General features: G+C 32.2%; 1 protein-coding gene across 1 annotated transcript in view; it reads left to right on the top strand.

Moving 5' to 3' along the window:
* LOC122798075 (serine/threonine-protein kinase Nek11-like) overlaps window positions 1–20,010 on the top strand; it is an 818,720-nt gene that overhangs the window by 730,394 nt on the left and 68,316 nt on the right. The window contains exon 5 of the mRNA XM_044066732.1: window positions 18,532–18,596. Within this exon, the coding sequence (XP_043922667.1) occupies window positions 18,532–18,596 (65 nt within the window). The remainder of the gene's footprint in view (window positions 1–18,531; window positions 18,597–20,010) is intronic.

The following is a 20,010-nucleotide window of genomic DNA, read 5'->3' as shown; positions in this document are numbered from 1 at the left end:
TAAACTGAAATAGGTGGGGGGCTTTGCCCCCCACACCCATCAAATGTGGGGGGCTGTGCACCCCACACACCCCTAACTATATATACCAACTCCAGGGTCGCACAACATTGGGGAGGAGGGCAAATCCCTGTTAAGTGCCTTGAATACTGGTTGTCGATCAAATGAGCTGTCGATCAAATGAATGTCGATCAAATGGTCTGTCGATCTTATGAAGTAGATCCATATATATATATATATATATATATATATATGGGTTACTTTCATTTGACTGAAACTCATTTGACTGACAAGTAATACATGCAGTGCACTGTAAGGGAAATAACAGGGATATGTCCTCTTCCCCAATGTAGTGCGACCCTGGAGCTACCCCAATGTAGTGCGACCCTGGAGCTAATATATATATATATATATATATATATATATATATATATATATATATATATATATATATATATATATATATATATATATATATATATATATATATATATTACTTTCCTACAATGAAAATTCACTTTTTCAAAATGGGAAAGTACATCCCCACTTAAGCGAAAGTGCACTTTAATGAAAGTGCACTTTCGCTTAAGCTCAGTAGACCGAACCTACCGCACCACAATGGAGGACATTGAAAAATGGGCTATGTCCTCCACTGTGGTGCGATAGTCATGGACCTTAAATTTAGGGCATGGGTCAAGGTAAGGGGATAGCCCTACTAACTATCCCCTTACCCTAACCCGTGCCCTAACCCTGAGGTCCGTGACTATCGCACCACAGTGGAGGACATAGCACGATTTGGAATGTCTTCCAATGTCGTGGGGTAGTCACAAACCTTAGGGTTAGGGCAAGGGTTAGGGAAAGGGGATAGCTAGTAGGGCTATCCCCTTACCATGACCGGTGCTCTAACCCTAAGGTCGTGACTTCTAGCCTGTTTGGTCTAACGGGTTTGCGAAAATGCACTTTCATGAAAGTGCACTTTTGCATTAGTGTGGGTGTACTTTTGAAGTTCAAAGTAGTGAACTTTCGTTCTTCAAAAGTACACCCATATATATATATATATATATATATATATATATATATATATATATATATATATATATATATATATGTGTGTGTGTGTGTGTGTTCTGGTATAAATTGAATTTTAATGTAGTCAGCCTTTGTAGTAACTCATGTTTGCAGACAAATGCAAATGTTCAACAGTTGTACAATGACATTCCCCGGTGTACAGGGATATGCCCTTTCCCCCGGGATTCTCCAGTATCAGAGTTAGTATATATAGTTAGCAGGGGGGGCAGGGGACATTTAGTTTTCTTGCATGTTCTAAGGATTATCCTCGTAGCATGCACTGTAGTGTGTTGATGTGTTTTTGTCGTAAATATTTTGACGTTTAGCATGTTGACATTTCTGTGGATTGACTATTACTGTTTTATAGTTATTTCTTGGTCCAACGTACTGTTGCATACTGTTGAGAAAAGCAGATGTAATCATAGCCACCTGCAGATACACATTTACAATGGTTGTGGCAATCTCATGCATATTTGTGTGATGTATATATCTGAACATGGGCATATGGGAGTGTCTGGCAGCTGACTTACAGGATAAAAGAGCTGTTAATGAGCTGTTTCCTGTGGTCTAGTGGTATAAGGTTTGATTCCCTCAGCTTCCATTGCCTGTGACTCTGAGCAAGTCACTAAACCAGACACCACTCCTGGGCTGAGTCTGAAAAAAGTCCATGGAAATCAGTGCTCTACTCCAGAAAACAAATACAAATAAAATGTAAATAAAATAATATGACCAAGTTCAAATCTAAGGTGACCATGTGCTACTTTGTGGAATTTAAAAAAATTCTGAATTGCTCTGCCATCTTGTTTTCCCTCATTATCATTAATAGCACTTCATTATATGGTTATTATCATATAATGCAGCCAGCTGTATTATTTGGCCTAGTCATGTCATGTATCTGGATTTTCAGAACTGTATCCACCCTGTGGGTTGGCCCCTCTTCTCACAAATTTACTTAGTACAGTGCAACAGAGTTTTCTGAATACTGTCTTACATTGTTATTTATTTTCTAGTAAACCTATTTTCCTTCCAAATGGAAATATAGTGAATGACCAAAATAGTAAGTTAATAGGTCTGTTTAAGTAATTTTAATAGTTCTTAGTGTATTTTGTAGATATTTGGCGTCAAATAGATTATACTGTATATTAAACAATTTAATATTAATTACCAGAACTTGTTGCATGTTGATTCTTTTTTTAACTTGGTTATTTTTGATTTATTAACATTACACAGATGTAAATGTAGATTATTTCCAATTAGGTTCATATTCACTGTGCAGCCAATACATAAAGTTCCTAAAACTAGAAGCCATAGCATAGTTTTCTATATCTAGAAATCCTGGCCCTCTATTATTCCATGTTTTAATTTTTGTAATCTATTCTTGGCTTATTAGAATATCAAAAGAAAGTTATCACTGTACTTTCTATTTTCTTTATATTGAACTTTAAGGAGATCTAAAGCTATTTGAATAAAATAATAGATTTCTATTATATAGTAATAATAATAATAATAATAATAATAATAATAATAATAATAATAACAATTTGTCTTCAAATGTAAAAAGGTAAAAAAAAAGTTTAAATCAGGTTTACTTCTAGCCAGTTAGGATCATTTTTTTAATTAGTGACATGTTTATGCCATCAGAAAATTATCTGGCTGGAATGCTGGTACCTCTAGGCACCGTAGCGCTCAACCTTCCATCTCCAAAATGAGGAACACTGCCTCTCACAATGTGGAACAAATGGACAAAATGTGGAACACTTACTAACTGCTTACTAACATCTTCAACTAGGAAGCCCATAGGATGGTTAAAATGTGATATGTTACTTATAGAACAAGTCTTTTAATGAAATAATATGATTCAGTTCTATTTACCATTGATATCAGTTAAAAATTGCTATCCCTGAATGTGTAACAGACTATTCAATGTGGAACTTTGAGGAACATGAACTTTTTAAGACCCCAAATGAGGAACATTCCTCAAAATGAAGTACACTTGAGAGGTATGCTAGGCACATGGGAAAAGGCTGTGAATTATGCTGGAGTTGTATTCCCCAATTTTTAATAGGAAATGTTAGCTTCACCATTTAGTACACTTTTCAGGTAGATGAGTGCAAGGGGTGCACGTATGCAATTTGTAAATATGATCCCTACTTAGGAGGGTTTAGACATAGAAATAACCTTACTCCATCTGCAAAGAATATGCTGGATCTTTCAACCTGCTTGGAGAAAAATCCACTGGGAGGAAATAGGCAAGCATGGCTTGTCTTTGAGATAAGGGGTAACATCCTCAGGATGGTTTTGCTATTGCCAGGGGAGTTAGGAGGTAGATGCTTAATTTTACTTCATGGCATGGACTTCCATTTAGTAGGTTCTCCATAGCACTACATGCCTGGAAGTCTGAGGGTAGATTGGTCTGAAATGTTGTCAAGTAGAGTATTTTATGTTAATTTATTTGCAGATCCATATTGCTGTTTCACCATGAAGAAGATTTTTTTTTATTGTTTCCTAATGTCCTATTCCTGCCAACCAGCAAGTCAATAGTGTGACCCCCCACCCCTTCATTTGCATCTCTGTTTAACAACTGGTTGCAGCTCTCAGTCATCCTGGCAGCCATGAGTGATTTTTCATTTTCTGGTGTTAACCCCCTCCTGTAGCAGGTAACATGCACTGTCACAGAAATATGACCTTCTTTGTGTGTATGTGTCTTCCTACACATATTCAGTGAAGGCTAACGTGTAAGTGTGGCTTATCAGAGTCAACCACAAATCCCCAGCCATTGCACTAAATGCTGAGCACCTCTCTTCCAGTAGCCACCAACTTTACAGTGGGATGGACCGCCTCCCTCCCCCTGGAGGGATGATGTGTCTGATGCGTACTCTCCCTCAATGGCTCTTTGAACCCCTGGTTTGACTCACCTGTGTCGTAGGCAAAGCGTTGTCTGTCTGCACCACAGAGCTAACATGTAGCTACTTTTTTGACAACTTACTTGATGCTTTTCTTTGTCATCATACCTAGTCATCTCAGGTGCTAAAACGGAATGACTGCTTCTTTAATTGTGTTCTGTCTATTGACATCCCACATTACACATGAGAAGGGTATCACCCAACAATAGTGAAAAAGTGAACATTCTACCCTGATTGCAAAAATTGTGATCTGAAGATAGATTACAACTGTTCAGTTGCCGAAGTTAGTGTTTTACATGGAGAAAAGCCCCCACAACCAGCATGTAGGGGCTGCTTCACCAACATTCTATGCTAATAATTATAATTAGCGCTGAGGTTGTTTTTTTGCATAAAAAGTCAAATATTCACCTGTCTCAATGTTTTCAGCAAATTCAGAGGAAGGTACTAATTTTGAATAACTTCTCAAATTTGATTTGATGATTTATGTCACACAGGGAAAAAAAAACAAGTCCCATCTTATAAATGCTGTAAACTAAATCTCACAAAAGAAAAAAGAGGATCCTTGTCCCCCTGTAGCCTTGCCACACCATGCAGCATAAATGTTCCTGGAAGCTAAAATCTTTAAGCAAAATCCTTTTTCTAGTAAAAATTTGATTTTTAAATTCAAACTGTTGATAGCTTTATTCACATGTTGGTGTCCTTAGTGTGTCAGGCAATCACATCCTTAAAATTGAATGTTTCATAAATATCAAGAAACATGCTGAGGGGGTGGAGCCTGAATGTCTAACTGGTAGAAGCATTTTTTTAGAGCTCCACAAAACTAGTTCAAATAACAGGAAAATAATTAATTTCATCGAACAAAAATATCCTATTATTGATAAACTTATGAACTAATAGTGTACTCATTTTGAAAGCTTTTTGTCAATATTTTCCTGTCAAATTAATCTGGAGACTACTATAGCCACTTGGAAATGAGTAACTCAAAGAACTCACACTCTGAAACAGCCTTGAAGAAGGAAATCCAGTTGATGTCCTCTGTACTGCAGGAGCTGTCATTGAAAATGGATAATTTTAAGGACAACCTTGAAAATCTAAAAGAGAACTGCCAAAAACAAACAGATGTCCTTAAAGAATTATTACAGCAGCAACAAACAAAAATAATGGACATTGAAACATCTCTCTCCGATATAGATGGAAGGTTGAAGGAAGAAGAGAACCAAAGTGAATTTCTCTTACAACAAAATAACTGGTTAATCAACAAGATAGATGACTTAGAAAACAGAGAAAGGTGCACAAATATTAGAATATTTGGTCTTCTGGAGAAAGCTGAGGGTGAGGACATTATTTTATTTTTAAATTCCTGGTTGCTGGAATTCTTAGACCTAAAAGAAGGACTGTCAAATGGCATAGAAAGGGCTCATCGAGCCATAGGAAAACCTGTATCATCTTCTCCTAATACTTCTCCTAGCTCCATTGTAATAAAGTTTTTATCATACCTTGATAAAGAACTTGTACTAAAGTCAGCATGGAGGAAAAGTCCTTTAAAGTATAAACAACACCAAATAAGATTTGATAATGACTATTCAACTAGAGTTCTAAGTTTAAGGAAGAAATCATGGCCATTTGTAAAATTCCTGAAACAAAACAAAATAAAAGCTCAACTTGCGTACCCTGCAAAAATCAAGATTCTTTACTCAAATGAAATGAGAACCTTCGACAACATAGATGAGGCATCTTCTTTTATCAAGAACAATAATATAATTACAATTCCAGAAGAAGTGGACTGGTCAACATCTATCTCACTGAAAAGATCCCCCCCAAAAAAAAAATCCTGGACTGATGTAAAGAAGAAGAAACAAAGAACTGAAATAAAAAAATGCAACAAGTTTAAATACTCTCAAAGATTCTACTAAAAAATGAAATATATACTAAAGGAAACTGAAACCAAAACATATGTACATTTACTTTTTTTAGTTGTCTCAATATGCATAATATTGTTTATAATTCTTTTGTTTTTCTTTTTTAATACAGTGATGCTTCAACTCTGCTTACTACAGGTTGAGGCTGCTTGTGTCAAGTGGTTAGCACAACGACACTCATATCAAATTTAAATGTGCAATATTGTAGGGATTGTTTCTTTCAAAAAGCTCATTTTAATTATTTAATAGATTGTCTTGATGGGATAAAATTGAGAACAGGAGGTGGGGAGAGGAAGGAGAAGAGCAGTGAATGATCTGGGTGTCTCCGTTAAGAAATATTGACATGCAGCTCATATAGATGGTTTGTAACCATCGGGATTCATGTGGCTACAAGATATTAAGCAATAAACAGTAGATATCGGTAAAAAAATATAAACATAGTAGATATATAACTGATCGGTGTTGAACACTCCATTGTTACAGTTTAAAAGCATCATCTCTCTTTTTTTTTCTTTACACGAACTGTCTGATGAGGAGATGAATAAATAACGGCTGTTTACAAGACGCCGCGAGCTCATTTCACAGTCAAACACACTTGCGAACACATGACTAGTGTCCTTGTAATCATTCAACACCACAGTAACACTAATAGCTTGCACTCACACTCTACAAGGATACGATGATGTAAAAGAGAGAGAAAGAGGACAGAATACAGTATAGTCTTACTAGGGAGACAGTAAGAAAAAGGAAAAAAATAGTATGAATGCATTCAGCTTTATCGGACTACAACAACTATAAAATTCAATGTGAAAAAACCCCACTATACTAGTACACAAACTAAATCACTAAATTAGAAATATAAATAAGAACAGTTACTTTTACAGAGTTGTGAGTGGCAGGGATTCAGTGTATAAACTGTTAGTCAAGATATCAAGAGTTTTCATGTCAATACAGCTGTACACTTCCTGTTAGTCTTAAAGTGACAAGCACCCTCTAATATAGTTCTGATAACACGCTGATTAATAATGTTCAAAATATTCAGGAAATGGTCAGGAAAATATTTTGAATTTCATGTACAGAACTTATTTTATCTTCCTAAGGCTTCTGATTTCAAAGCTATATTTGCACCTTCTTGACTGTAGCTGTTGTACTGCTTATAAAAAACCCTGTGACAGATTTTAACATAGTTTTAATTAAAAATATTTACATGCCTGTGTGTGTGTGTGTGTGTGTGTGTGTGTGTGTGTGTGTGTGTGTGTGTGTGTGTGTGTGTGTGTGTGTGTGTGTGTGGGTTTGTGGGTGCATGTGTGTCTGTTAAAAAAAAAAATAGTACAGGACAGATGACTGACCATTAACAGATTTTCTTTTTTAGTGTATGAGGTATTTGCTAATTCCAAAATAAATTATAATTCTGTAAGATGCTACCCTTCTAACATGTGCTTGCATGAAATAGTTAGTTGACTAGCACAATGTATAATTAGATGTTAAAGACCAAACTCATTTCAGTTCTAACTGTTGCTTACTGGACAGGGATATCCTGTAATGTAATAGGCAGCAGTGTGTCATGCATACCAGTTAATGCCTGCTAGCCAATTTGTTTCTGTAATGCATATACATTTTTGCACAAGTATTTAAAATATATACATCAAAGTTCTATGGTGTGTATTGGGCTGTTCTACCACTTTATTATCTCATTATGACTTTCAGTACACCTAGCATAGCACATTCAAAGGATATATGGTTTATCAGTTGAGTGGATTTAAACATCAAATTCCAGCAGAAAATCTGTAAAATGCAGTGACATGATATTTTACAAATGACAACAGATACAATTTTAATTGTCCACAGCACTGACATAGAAAAGTAGACTACATTATGTATAGCTAGTGACAGGCATAACCGCAGTCTGCTGCCAATCATAAACATGCTGAAAATCTCTCTTAGATTGATGTTTAACTCTTTAATAAATTGTATTCCAAAAGGAGAATTTACTTGTATATTGTAAAGCTCTTGGATAGACTCAGAATATTTAGTTGGAATAAATATGAAGTACTTTATAATAAAAGTAATAATAAGACAAGGCTAAACAATAGGAAGAAATAAGTTTACTCAGTTTAGGAAAACACTGTATACTAACTCTGTAAGAATTAGAGAAACATAGTCAAGTGATTTATTTTACAAATCTCAAACATGGAAATATGAGTCTGTATGTGTCAATCTACAAATATGTGTATAAGCACAGAGATGAGCACAAAATAGTGACAATACACAAATATGTTTATCATCTACATGGCTAGATTTGACAATGTGCACATGTGCAAATACAGACAAATCACTTTTAACTGATTCTAGTTATGATTATATCTTTTATTTGGAAACTTAATTTACTTTTGTCATGCATAGAAACTCATGTACTGCACCATAGCTAAGCTGCACAACAAAGGAAATACTACAATGTACTTTACTGGGCATTCTGAGTCTGATATTTTTTAATCAGTAAGCTTATCCTAAATAAAAATATAGTTGGTTTAATAGTTTTTGTTGACAGAAGGTTAAAACTGTTACATTTGAATGAATAAATGAGATGGGTCTTATATAAAAAGTTTATAAAATGTTTCTTTAACCTATAGTAAAATCTGTGTATTAAACTTATGGATTATATGAAAAGACAACAGAATACTAAAAATTGTAAGACTCTAATATGCACTATAAACTTGGGTTTGAAGTATATAACCAAATAGTCAAAGAAACATTGGATATAATAAGTAATTTATGAGTATTAAACTATCTTGAACAATAACTCGTTTGCAGAGCTTACCATATCACAAAAAGTAACTAATCAGGATACACCACGAGACACCTTCTTCAACGAAAATCCTTTTATTCCAATAAATAGAACAAGTAGAGATAAGCGCTTTCGCGTGCTGCTGGCACGCTTCTTCAGATCAATATAACTAGGTTTATCTCAGTTCATTATATACCAAAAAGTGTTTCTAATCACATCATTAAACTATTGAACCATTCACTAATTAAATAATTAACTGTTAAATCAATTGACTATACATCATTGATTGCTATAGTGGTTAGCTGAAGAGCACATCTCATTCCTTCTCTCTTCATATTTTGATAAGTTGCGACATTTACGTTTCTAAAAATCCTTTCACATTTCTTATATTAAGACAAACTATCACCATATATAAATAATCAGAATACATCTAATTTAAATGCTTATTAGTTCATCAGCATGAGTTTTTGATGTATTTAAAAACAATTCAAATGAGTTCAAGTAAATTAAATAACCACGTGACATAAAAGACAATAGAATGAAATCAAAATACAATAGAATGGAGTGAAATTGGGATGGACCTGAACATAAGCTCAGAAGCATAGTCAGGTTTATCCTGGTTCATTGCTCCTATTAACTGTTCTCGTATACTAACAACGTTCCATAGATATAACATTATGTTCTGTGATGTCAACGCCATGATGATTATGTTGATGGAAAACAATCTCAAGGTTTATATTATGTATGTTCAAGTGAATATATATTTTTTATACAAAATGACCTAAAAAACGTGTATATCACATTTTGTAATATTATTTAATGTTAACTATCAATTCATATTTCTATCACTAATGTCTTGGGCAATATCAAATAACCCTCATTATTAGAAATATAACTTATGATCAAAAATAGTTCAAAAAATAATTCACGTTGAATTTATATTGATTTTCTATCTCATACGTAAACTGATATGATGTATGTCTTATGTCTAATAATAATATTGTCCTTTCTTCATTGTGCAGTAATAGTACAATTCATCATACACCTATTAAAAACAAATATTATTGACTAAATATAAAAAAACCTAAAATATATAAAAAAAATTTTCGTATCTAACAATCAGCGCTAGTGAACCGGAACGTATTATATCAACTATTTATTTATCAAACTTCAACTTTTCTATATGAGTGTTCTAATATCAGTTGTTTAAAACCATGACCTAGAATAATATATGTACATTAATTCAAATATTTAAAATGCTAAATGCATTCTTCCTGTCTTGGTGATATGCCATGTTGCTGCCGAATACAAAGAAGTAAATATCTCTGAATGGAAAACCTGTCTGTCTGAATCCATTTAACCTAGCTTCACATTTGTGTAAAGTGCAGTGTACTATATGATAGTAGTTACTGGGTATCAAATAAGATAACAAATCTCTAAGTAAATGTATGTGTTACAATAGTCATTACCTTGAGAAATTCTATTGTGTATTTCAAGGCTTCCAAGCATGATATTTATACCAGTTGGTGACATTAGAGATGGATCATTTGTGCTACTTGCTTTCGCCTATTTTTATATAATTCTGATGTAAAATGCTGTTCATTTCAAGAAGCAGCCCCTGTGTGTATATCCATGCATATACTACTCTGTATATGCTTGTTGTAAACACAGGAGCTATGCATCCACATAGATTCTTTGTACATTCATAAGAGTACTACTCTGTTCCTTTTCAGAATGTTTTAATAGTTAGAATTGGTCTATATGTTTCTCTACTATAAAACTTTCTGTTAAATTGTCAGGAATCACTTGAGTGACAAAATACTAGGAATATACTCAAAATATGATGTATTTAATGTGTGTATATAAAACATGATGTTGTAATAATCATGTCAAGGAACTTGCCTCAGTTTTATTCTAAGAACGGTTTCACTGAAACATAATTATTTATGCCCGGATCCCTATGTGCTCCGGATCTAAAAATCCATTCCATCTCTAGCTTCGCTAAGGCTCTCTCATTGTCACCCAATCTAGGGCTGATGTTTATATTTTGTAAAACCCTAAACATAAATTTATGCGTTGGATTCGAGATGATGTGTTTGGCTAGTGCGTTTAACTCATTTTGTTTGCGTATGTCATATATGTGATTGTATATGCGTTCTCTCAGCTTCCTCTTGGTAAGACCAACATAGAAAGCTGGACATGAAACGCAGTTAGCCATATAAACTAGATTCATGGTATTACAGTTTGTATAGCTTCTTGGGACAAAATGAAAATGTCCATGTGGGTGTCGATATTCTTGTATGTGATTAATGTGTTGACACATACTGCATTTCTTACATGGAAATGTCCCTAATGTATCAGATGTTCCAGTATGTGATTGGGAGATATCATTTGAATTATATGAAAATATTGTTTTGAGATTATCACAAGTCCTGAAAACAAAACTCGGCCTTTCGCCTACTATTCCCCTGATCTCATCCGTGATTACAAGAATGTTCCAATGTCTGTTTATGATCTTCTTGATCTCATATATGTCATTTGTGTATTTTAATACAAAATTAACTGTTGTATTCTGTCTATGGTGGGTAGGTTGGTATACATCTTTTACCTTCCTAGGTCTTGTGTTAACCTCCCCTGAGTTAATATATCTATTCTCTTCTGGTATGATGCGACTTCTCATATCCTTAACTAACTTGCTGTTATAACCTCTAGCCACAAACAGTCTCTCCATTTTATCTGCTTCAATTTGTAGTGTGTCTGTGTCCTTGCATAGCCTGGTTAACCTTGAAAACTGTCCTTTCATTATGCCTGTAAACATGTATCTCGGATGCATGCTGCTGTATTCCAAAATGGTGTTCCTCCAGCAGGCTTTTCTGAAAAGTCTGAAGGACAGACTGTCATTGATGTCATAAAATAAAGTTAGATCTAAAAAATTAATCTCTCTGTAGGAGTGTTCATATGTGAATTTTAAAAATGTAGTTGTTTTTTCTAAATATTCCACAAACCTCCTCAAGTCTTCAACAGTCCCATCCCATGCCAAAATCACATCATCTACAAATCTCCTATACATGCGTATGTTTTTCATCCAAATACTATTGAATACATGTTCCTACTCCCAGTGATGTAATACCAGGTTAGCATAGGAGTTTGCACATGGGGTGCCCAAAGCGACACCCCATGTTTGTAGGTAGTATTTGTTGTGGAATGTGAACACATTACAATGCAGCATTAGCTCTAGTAATTGGTTAATTAGTATCTGCCTATTCCTGGAGAAATCACGATTTGTGACCATCACTTCTCTCACTGCCTGCATTCCATAGTCATTGGGGATGCACGTGAACAAGTCACGAACATCCAATGTGACTAGGAGCAATTTCCCATTGCTCCTTTCCAAAAGGTCAAAAGATTCTAGATCTTTCAGCAAGTGTTGTGTGTCTCTAAGAATGGTATGTATCTCGTTCACTATTGGCCTCAACATTTTTTCTATAAAAACAGAGATGTTGTATGTGGCCCATTGTCTGCCGGATACTATTGGTCTCATGGGTATCGGTTCTATTGCTTTGTGTATCTTCGGCAGACCCTTTAACACAGGTACTAGTGGTTCTTCAATGTATAAGAAGTCGAACATCTCTTTACTCACTTGTTGACACATTAAAATATCATACAGTTCTTCACTAACATTCATTATTATTCTCATCACCCTCTCAAGTTGCAATTCTTTATAAGTGCTATTCTGTTGTAGCGTTTTTTCTATTGTGGTTATATACTCATGTCTATCTAGCAACACTACTCCCCCACCCTTGTCAGCATTAGTAATCACAATATATCTGTTATCTTTCAGGTTCCTCATAGATTTATATTCAGCTTTTTCCAGATTAAAAAATCTTCTCTCTTCTCTCTTTCTTTAGAGCTTACCATATGTTTGTGCTAACAAAAATTATGTTTTTTTTTATTTTCTTTAGTAAAAAACAATATTACAACTGTGTATGTAATACAATTTCTTGATTAATGGGAAATTTACAAGTATATACCATTCAATGAATTTTTTTTTTTTTAAATCTTAATGTATTTATGTAAAATGGATTTCATTACAATCAATATATATTTGAAAAAGATTTTATCTATCATCTACTATTAGATGATTAACTTGAACATTTGATGCATATATTACTATGTTAATAGTTCTGTCATGTACATATATAGAAAACCTATAATCACATCAGATTCAGAAATGATTCAACAGTTGATATCAGTCAGTCACTATGAATGGTTCAATGAAAATAGTATATAATAAAATACATATTTGTGTCTTTGTAAATTGTTCCTATACATAAGGGAGAGAGAGAAAGGGAAAAGAAGATGACATTAGTGCAATTGGATGTTGGGTATAACTTATTTGAGATGAATATACTTAGCCAAATGATTAATATGTTATTAAAAGTTCATAATAAGGAATGTATTTATATATATATATATATATATATATATATATATATATATGTATATAGACTACAATTACTTATGTGTTTCACTATGTATATAATATGTAGAACCATAAATATCATTCAACATATACCAGTTTATAATTTCAAAGCTCTCTAAGAATACAAGAATGGAGCATGAAGAAATCTGTCTACCAAACATGAGGGTTAATCTGGTAGATATTTTGTTTATGTCTATGAAATAAGGAATGTATATCATTCCATGTGTGATGGGGAAGGTTGAAAGAAAAGATTATATTAATCAAAATAATTTTACTTAAATCATTTTATACTTTTTTTATTATGGCCTGAAGTGAACATCAATATAAAAGTATTACAAAAGAGATTCGGTCTATTTATGATACATGAAATAAGGAGAATTTTGTTCTAAATACAATGCTATAAAATGTACTCAAATATTAATATAAATAATAGCAAGCATGAAACTCAACAACAAACATGAACTTAACACTACTCTCACTGAACATAAATGGTTTAAATAATCTAAAGAAAGATCAAACTTACTAAAATATTTAAAATTAAGCAAAGCACAAGTAATATTTCTTCAAGAGACTCACTTTAAAGATGATGAAAAGCATTTATGGAATCCAAATGAGTATACAACAATAGCGCAATCATCATATAAAACCAAAACTAGAGGAGTTAAGATACTATGGAGAAAAAACATCATTAATCTCCAAATTCTTTATAGCTATGAAGATAAAGAGGGGCTTATAGCACTTGTTATAATAAAATTCAATAATAGAATCTGGACATTAGTAAATCTTTATTGGTTCCCAGGAATAGGAAAAAGTACAACAAAGAAACATCTAGACTTTATTAGTAAAACATATAAAGGTAGCTTGATTTTTAATTGCATTCTTGATAATTCAGAGACCACCAACAAAATAAAATTACGTATAACTCCTATAGCAAAGCTACTCAAAAAATGGATTGAAAATCACAATTTAATAGATACATTCAAATTTAGAGAAAGTAACTCACTGTTATTTTCGCACCAAGATCACAGATTTACAACCCAAACAAGAATAGATAAAATTTTTGTTGCACAAGACCTTGATGCGAAGATAAATAGTTTTGCAATCATACCATGTTCATTATCAGATCATAGAGCAATCCTTATTAATATTCAAACAAATTTTAAAAAATTAATACAAATGACAAGAATTCCAGCATATATTATGAAACTCAAAGAATTTAAACATTGGCTACTCACAGAGTTGAAATTCTTTCTGGACACTAATCTCACTAATGAAATCAGCATAGTTATGGTATGGGATGCTCTAAAAGACTATATTTATGGTAAAATGATCACATGGTACAAAAATAAACTAAAAGAATGGGAATCAGAATTACTCAACATACAAAATCAAATCATAAAGATAAATAATAATTTAACAAATGCGCTGACTAATAAGAAGAAAATTAATGATCTGCATGAAAAGTTTAATGAAATTCTAACACATAAAACTAATCTAGCACTAGAAAGATTAAAATTAAACTCATATGCTGTTTCTCCTAAACATATGCATAACTTGGCGATAAGAGTTAAAGTACAATCTAAAAGAAATAACATTACTACTATTATACATGAAGGAAGGAAGAACAAGAAAGTGTTAGATATAAGTGATAAAATAGATGCTTTTAAATACCATTTTACAGAACATTATAAGATGGAAGGAACTCAAACAAAAATAATTTAATTTAGATTTGAAACCTGAATTGATTAAAACAATCCCAGAAAATTTAAAATTAGAACTTCAAAGCAAATTACTCTTAAAAAATTTCAGAGAAAATCAAAGAAAGCAAAAATAATAAAGCTCCAGGAATGGATGGTATTAAAGCTGAAATATACAAAATCTTACCATCAACTATAATCTCAGTCTTCCAAAAAACCTTAATAGAAATACAAACACACAACACCATTCTATCATATTGGAGATACTCATTAATTACTCCTATAATAAAAGAAAATAAAGATGCATCAAAATGCAGCTCCTATAGACTAATTTCATTACTAAACAATGATTATAAAATCTTTATGGCTAGTCTAGTCAGTAGAATAAAAAAATCTATGATAACAATTATAAATGAAGATCAAACAGGGTTTATACATAATAGGCATACCTATGATAGTATACAAAGAATACTAACTATTATTGACTATTTAAATAGAGAAAAGCAAGAAGCCTTAATAGTTGCATTGGATATAGAGAAAGCTTTTGACTCCTTAAACTGGGATTTCTTGTTTAAAATATTAGAGTATTATGAGTTTCCTAGCTCCTTTATTTCATATATAAAAACAATTTAGCATATGTAAAATTAGGACCTTTCACCTCTGAATCAATAATATTGACAAAAGGCACAAAACAAGGTTGACCCATGTTCCCCATATTATTTGCATTAGCCATTGAAATATTTGCCATCTCAATACGAAACAATCCCAAAATAGAGAGTATAAATTTATATAATCAATATAATTCAAAAATAATGTTATTTGCAGATGATATACTTCTTACCACATCTACTTCTAAAAATTAATTAAAAGAATTAGATATACAAGTTGATAAATTTTATTCGATTTCAGGATTACATTTTAACAAAACAAAATCACATTTTATGATATTGAATAAAAAAAATAATTTTCAAACCAATGATCATATAATTGGTAAACAATCTCTCACTTTAAACTATCTAGGTATAACATTAAGTACAACATTAGAAAACATTTTAAATATAAATTACAGGGAAATCATAGACACAATAATGTCAAATATAATAAAATGGAACAAAATATATATAACATTTGAAGATAGAGTGCAAGTAATACAAATGATATTACTTCCAAAAATCCTATATATAACACAAGCTATTCCTGTAATACCAGATAATTATATTTTTAAAAGAAATAAATACATTATTATTAAGATTTCTTTGGCATCCTAACAAAAACAGACTAGCTTATACACATCACATTATACCATGGAAAGTAGGTGGAATCAAATTCCCGGATATTGAAACTTATATTAGAGCCTCCATTTTTAAAATAATTATAAATTGGATAGATCCGTGCTATTCTTCTAACTGGTAATCTCTCCACACTGTTATTTATTCAAATGAAAATACCATTTTAAAGAATTTAATGATAGACAATCATATTAATAAACCATGGCATATCTTATGCACTAGCCTTCAATATAATCTAACAAAACCTACTAATCTAAAATACTTAAATGATATGTATAATTCATTTAGAAGATTTGTAACTTCTAATACAGATATACAGTTATGGCTAGAACTTTTATATCCTTTCAATGTAACAAGAAATTTTCCAAACAAAATGCATAGGACGGTTTTCATTACTTGGGAAAAGAAACAATTAATTTGCTGGCAACAATGCATTAATGAACATAAGGTTTTGGATAGTCAACTTATAATAAAAACTTATAATCTCTCTACATCAGACTGGGTATTATTACAAAGTATATTACAATACTCACAAGATCTATGCAGAATAATTAACAATTCTTCTTTTAGAGATAAACCTACATTTATAACTCATTTATATGAAATAGTATACAATAATCAAAACTGGGAAAATTTGACATCAAAATTATATACAATTTTAATAAATTACAAAGTTAAAATCAATCAAAAATTTTGGAATCATATAACAAAAGGTCATTCAATAAATGTATCCCTGGAAAACAAAACCAAAATACTAAATTCTGTTAAATTGACATCCAACATACAATTTTGGAGAATTTACACATGGAAATTTTTGCATAGATCTTTTTTTACTCCAAATAGATTAAACAAATGTAATACTTCTAATAATGTTATATGTTGGAGATGCTTGCAGAGTTGTAAAGCAGATTGGATACATGTATTTCATGACTGTATTAAAGTTAGATGTCAGCAATTTCATACAAGCCGTATTCTCAGATACATTTGTAGTAAGTAAATCTCTAATTTTGTTGAATGTTAATGAGAATTTAGAATTAAATAATAGCAATCTCTACCTACTATGGAGCATTCTAGCAAATGCTAGAAAATGTATTACCAGAAAATGGAAATCAAATCTGGAACCATCATCTAAAGAATTTCTGCTAATATTGAAGGAAACTGCATTACTGGAAACCAGAGAAAAAGAAGTAAGAATAGCACCAAGACGATGTAATAAGAGTCCATGGGAAAAAATACTATCGCTTATTGAGACACTAAACTTGAATTTAAACTCTTAATGTGAGTGAAAGAAAAAGGAACAAATGATCTCTCATTAATATGATGTTACTCTGACTAGACTGATCAATATAATACTTTAATTTCAGGCCAACTGTAAATATTGTATATAGTTAATCATACTGTTTTACTTATCAGAAAATGTATTAAGATTATTATACAATGAAATTATTTGAAAAATTAATAAAAAACATTTGGAGCAAAAAAATAAATAAATAAACATACTGAGAATATTTTAGTTGATCTTAAGCAAATTCTTGAATACCAATATATTTGGCTAAGACTGAATAAAAGCACCTCATAAAAAGTGGAATAGAATGCTGACAAGTGTCAGAAAAAACATGTTTTTTGCAAAGATCAAATGGGAACTGATAACTTATTTGTATTTTGCTTTTTAACCTAGTGTTGTATTCTTTTCTATAGATTCTCAACTAGTTGTGAGGTATATGGTAAATTATGTCCCTCTTTGTCTGTTTTACTTTCTAAAAGACGTATTATTTTATTGTGCATGCACACCTTTTTCACGTGGTAGATGCCCTCACTAATAGTTATAGTCTGTATCTGTTATTTAAATGTTTCTCAGATGGTGAGGCCAGCCTCCCTGGGAGGAGTTGTGCATGGTTCTTTTTGGCTCTGTTCAAAGGTAGGCTCAATCAAATCTGAAAATGTGCACTTAAACATTTATTCAATGTCATTGTGGAATTAGGTTAAATGCAGGCTACTGATAAATTAATATGTAATATATCCCTAGAAAATAATAGTAAAAAAGACTAATGTAATTCATTCAAATGTTTGTAGTATGGGGGTATACTCATAAATGTGTTTCTGTTTTCAGGTTAATTAACCAGTCTGTTTACATGCATTGTGGCATATGTTTTCGTTTTGTTAAGGTGAAGCTCAGAACTGTTTTTTTTTTATATCTTGGGGCAGCTGAGGGACTTATCTTTGTTTGAGCGAGGCTCAGTGTGACAGGGTATAAGAACCTGAGTACCACTAGAGTTCTGAAGCTGGTCTTCACTGACAGCATTCCAGTCTCAGAGTAAACATAATAACAAAAGCAGTAAGGGAATGCTTCTGAGTGCCTGATTAAACATATTTGTATTTGTTTTTACCAGAAATGTCCTTCACAGAGACCTAAAGACAAAGAATATTTTTCTGAAGAACAGTCTGATTAAAATTGGTAAGTCTTCATGTTTTCTACAAATTCAGGCAATTTAATGTTTTAAAAATAATGAGTAAGAAACATACGATGTTTGCTTCATGATCTTATCCCCAAGTATCCTCTTGCCTCCCGACCTGTCATATTCCTCCCTTTCTTTCTCTCTCTCTCTAACAGCTCTATCACATCATCTGACTGTACCTTACCCCATTCTATTGTGCTTTTCTAACTCACTTGGCACTTACCCAAGTAAATATTAACTTCAAAGCACAAAACAATCTATTTTTACTTAACCTCCTCTGACTCTCTCTCTTTTGCATTTTTACGTAAAAAGATTGTACCAGAATGCCTTTTCTATCACAAAGACTGTACTACATTGTTAAGACTGTGAAAAAAAGAAAAACAGGAGATCTAACCACGATGTACAATCCAAAAGATACTGGTAATCCAAACAAGATGTAAAATAGAAGATGTTTATTGTAATAACAACATATGAAAATAAATGAGCGCTTTCGCGTAGTGTATCCTACACTTCATCAGATGACAATACACAAAAAGCATACACTTAAATACAACCATGCACGGGAAAACCAATTAATTATCTAACAGTTAGTATGCTAAATGAAAACCGCTGGCTTTCATTACAAAGGCTTACTGCATTACTGAGTAACATCATTTATATGATGAATAAATAGTAAAAAAATGGGAGAAAACCCAACAGTAATTCACTAAAAATAAAATACAGACAGATTAGCATTGAATCATATAATATAAGCTATATATAAATGTTTAGCCCTAAATAAAACAATGACAACACTAACTTGTATTACATATAAAAGTCGTGACTTTAAAGAGTGTATAGGTATACATTGGCAAAGTTGTAAAATATAACATTCAATATAACTAACCTGAGTGCATCAATAAAAAATATATAAATATAATGACTAAACTTGAAAAAGTTATGAATTTTTACAAAATGAGTTTGTTTAGATAGTTCATGCATCCTAAAACAAATCATTATTCTAACATATATTTATTTAGAAAAAGATGTTAATAACGTCTACGTTCAAGAATTGGTTTAATAGATAAATAATTATTTAGACCCGGGGTAAATGAGCACTGAACTTTAGAATCCATTTCAGCTCAACAGAAGACAGATCATTATCAGAATCCCCACCCCTTGGGCTTATTCTTACCACTTGTAAAACTCTAAAACAAAAAGTATGAGAGGGATACTCTAATACATGTTTGGCTAATGCATTAGCCTCATTGCCTTTACGTATGTCGTAAAGGTGATTGTATACCCTATCTTGTAGTCTCCTTTTTGTTAAGCCTACGTAAAAGGCTTGTCAAGACATGCAGTTAGCAAGATAGATGAGATTCCTCGTATTACAAGTGGCATGAAAATTGGGAGTAAATTCAAAATTAGTAGTAT

This window comes from Protopterus annectens, chromosome 3.part1 (assembly GCF_019279795.1).
Source record: "Protopterus annectens isolate FY-2018-M chromosome 3.part1, PAN1.0, whole genome shotgun sequence".
Classification (NCBI taxonomy): Eukaryota; Metazoa; Chordata; order Ceratodontiformes; family Protopteridae; genus Protopterus; species Protopterus annectens.
This window is presented reverse-complemented; position numbering and strand designations above follow the sequence as displayed.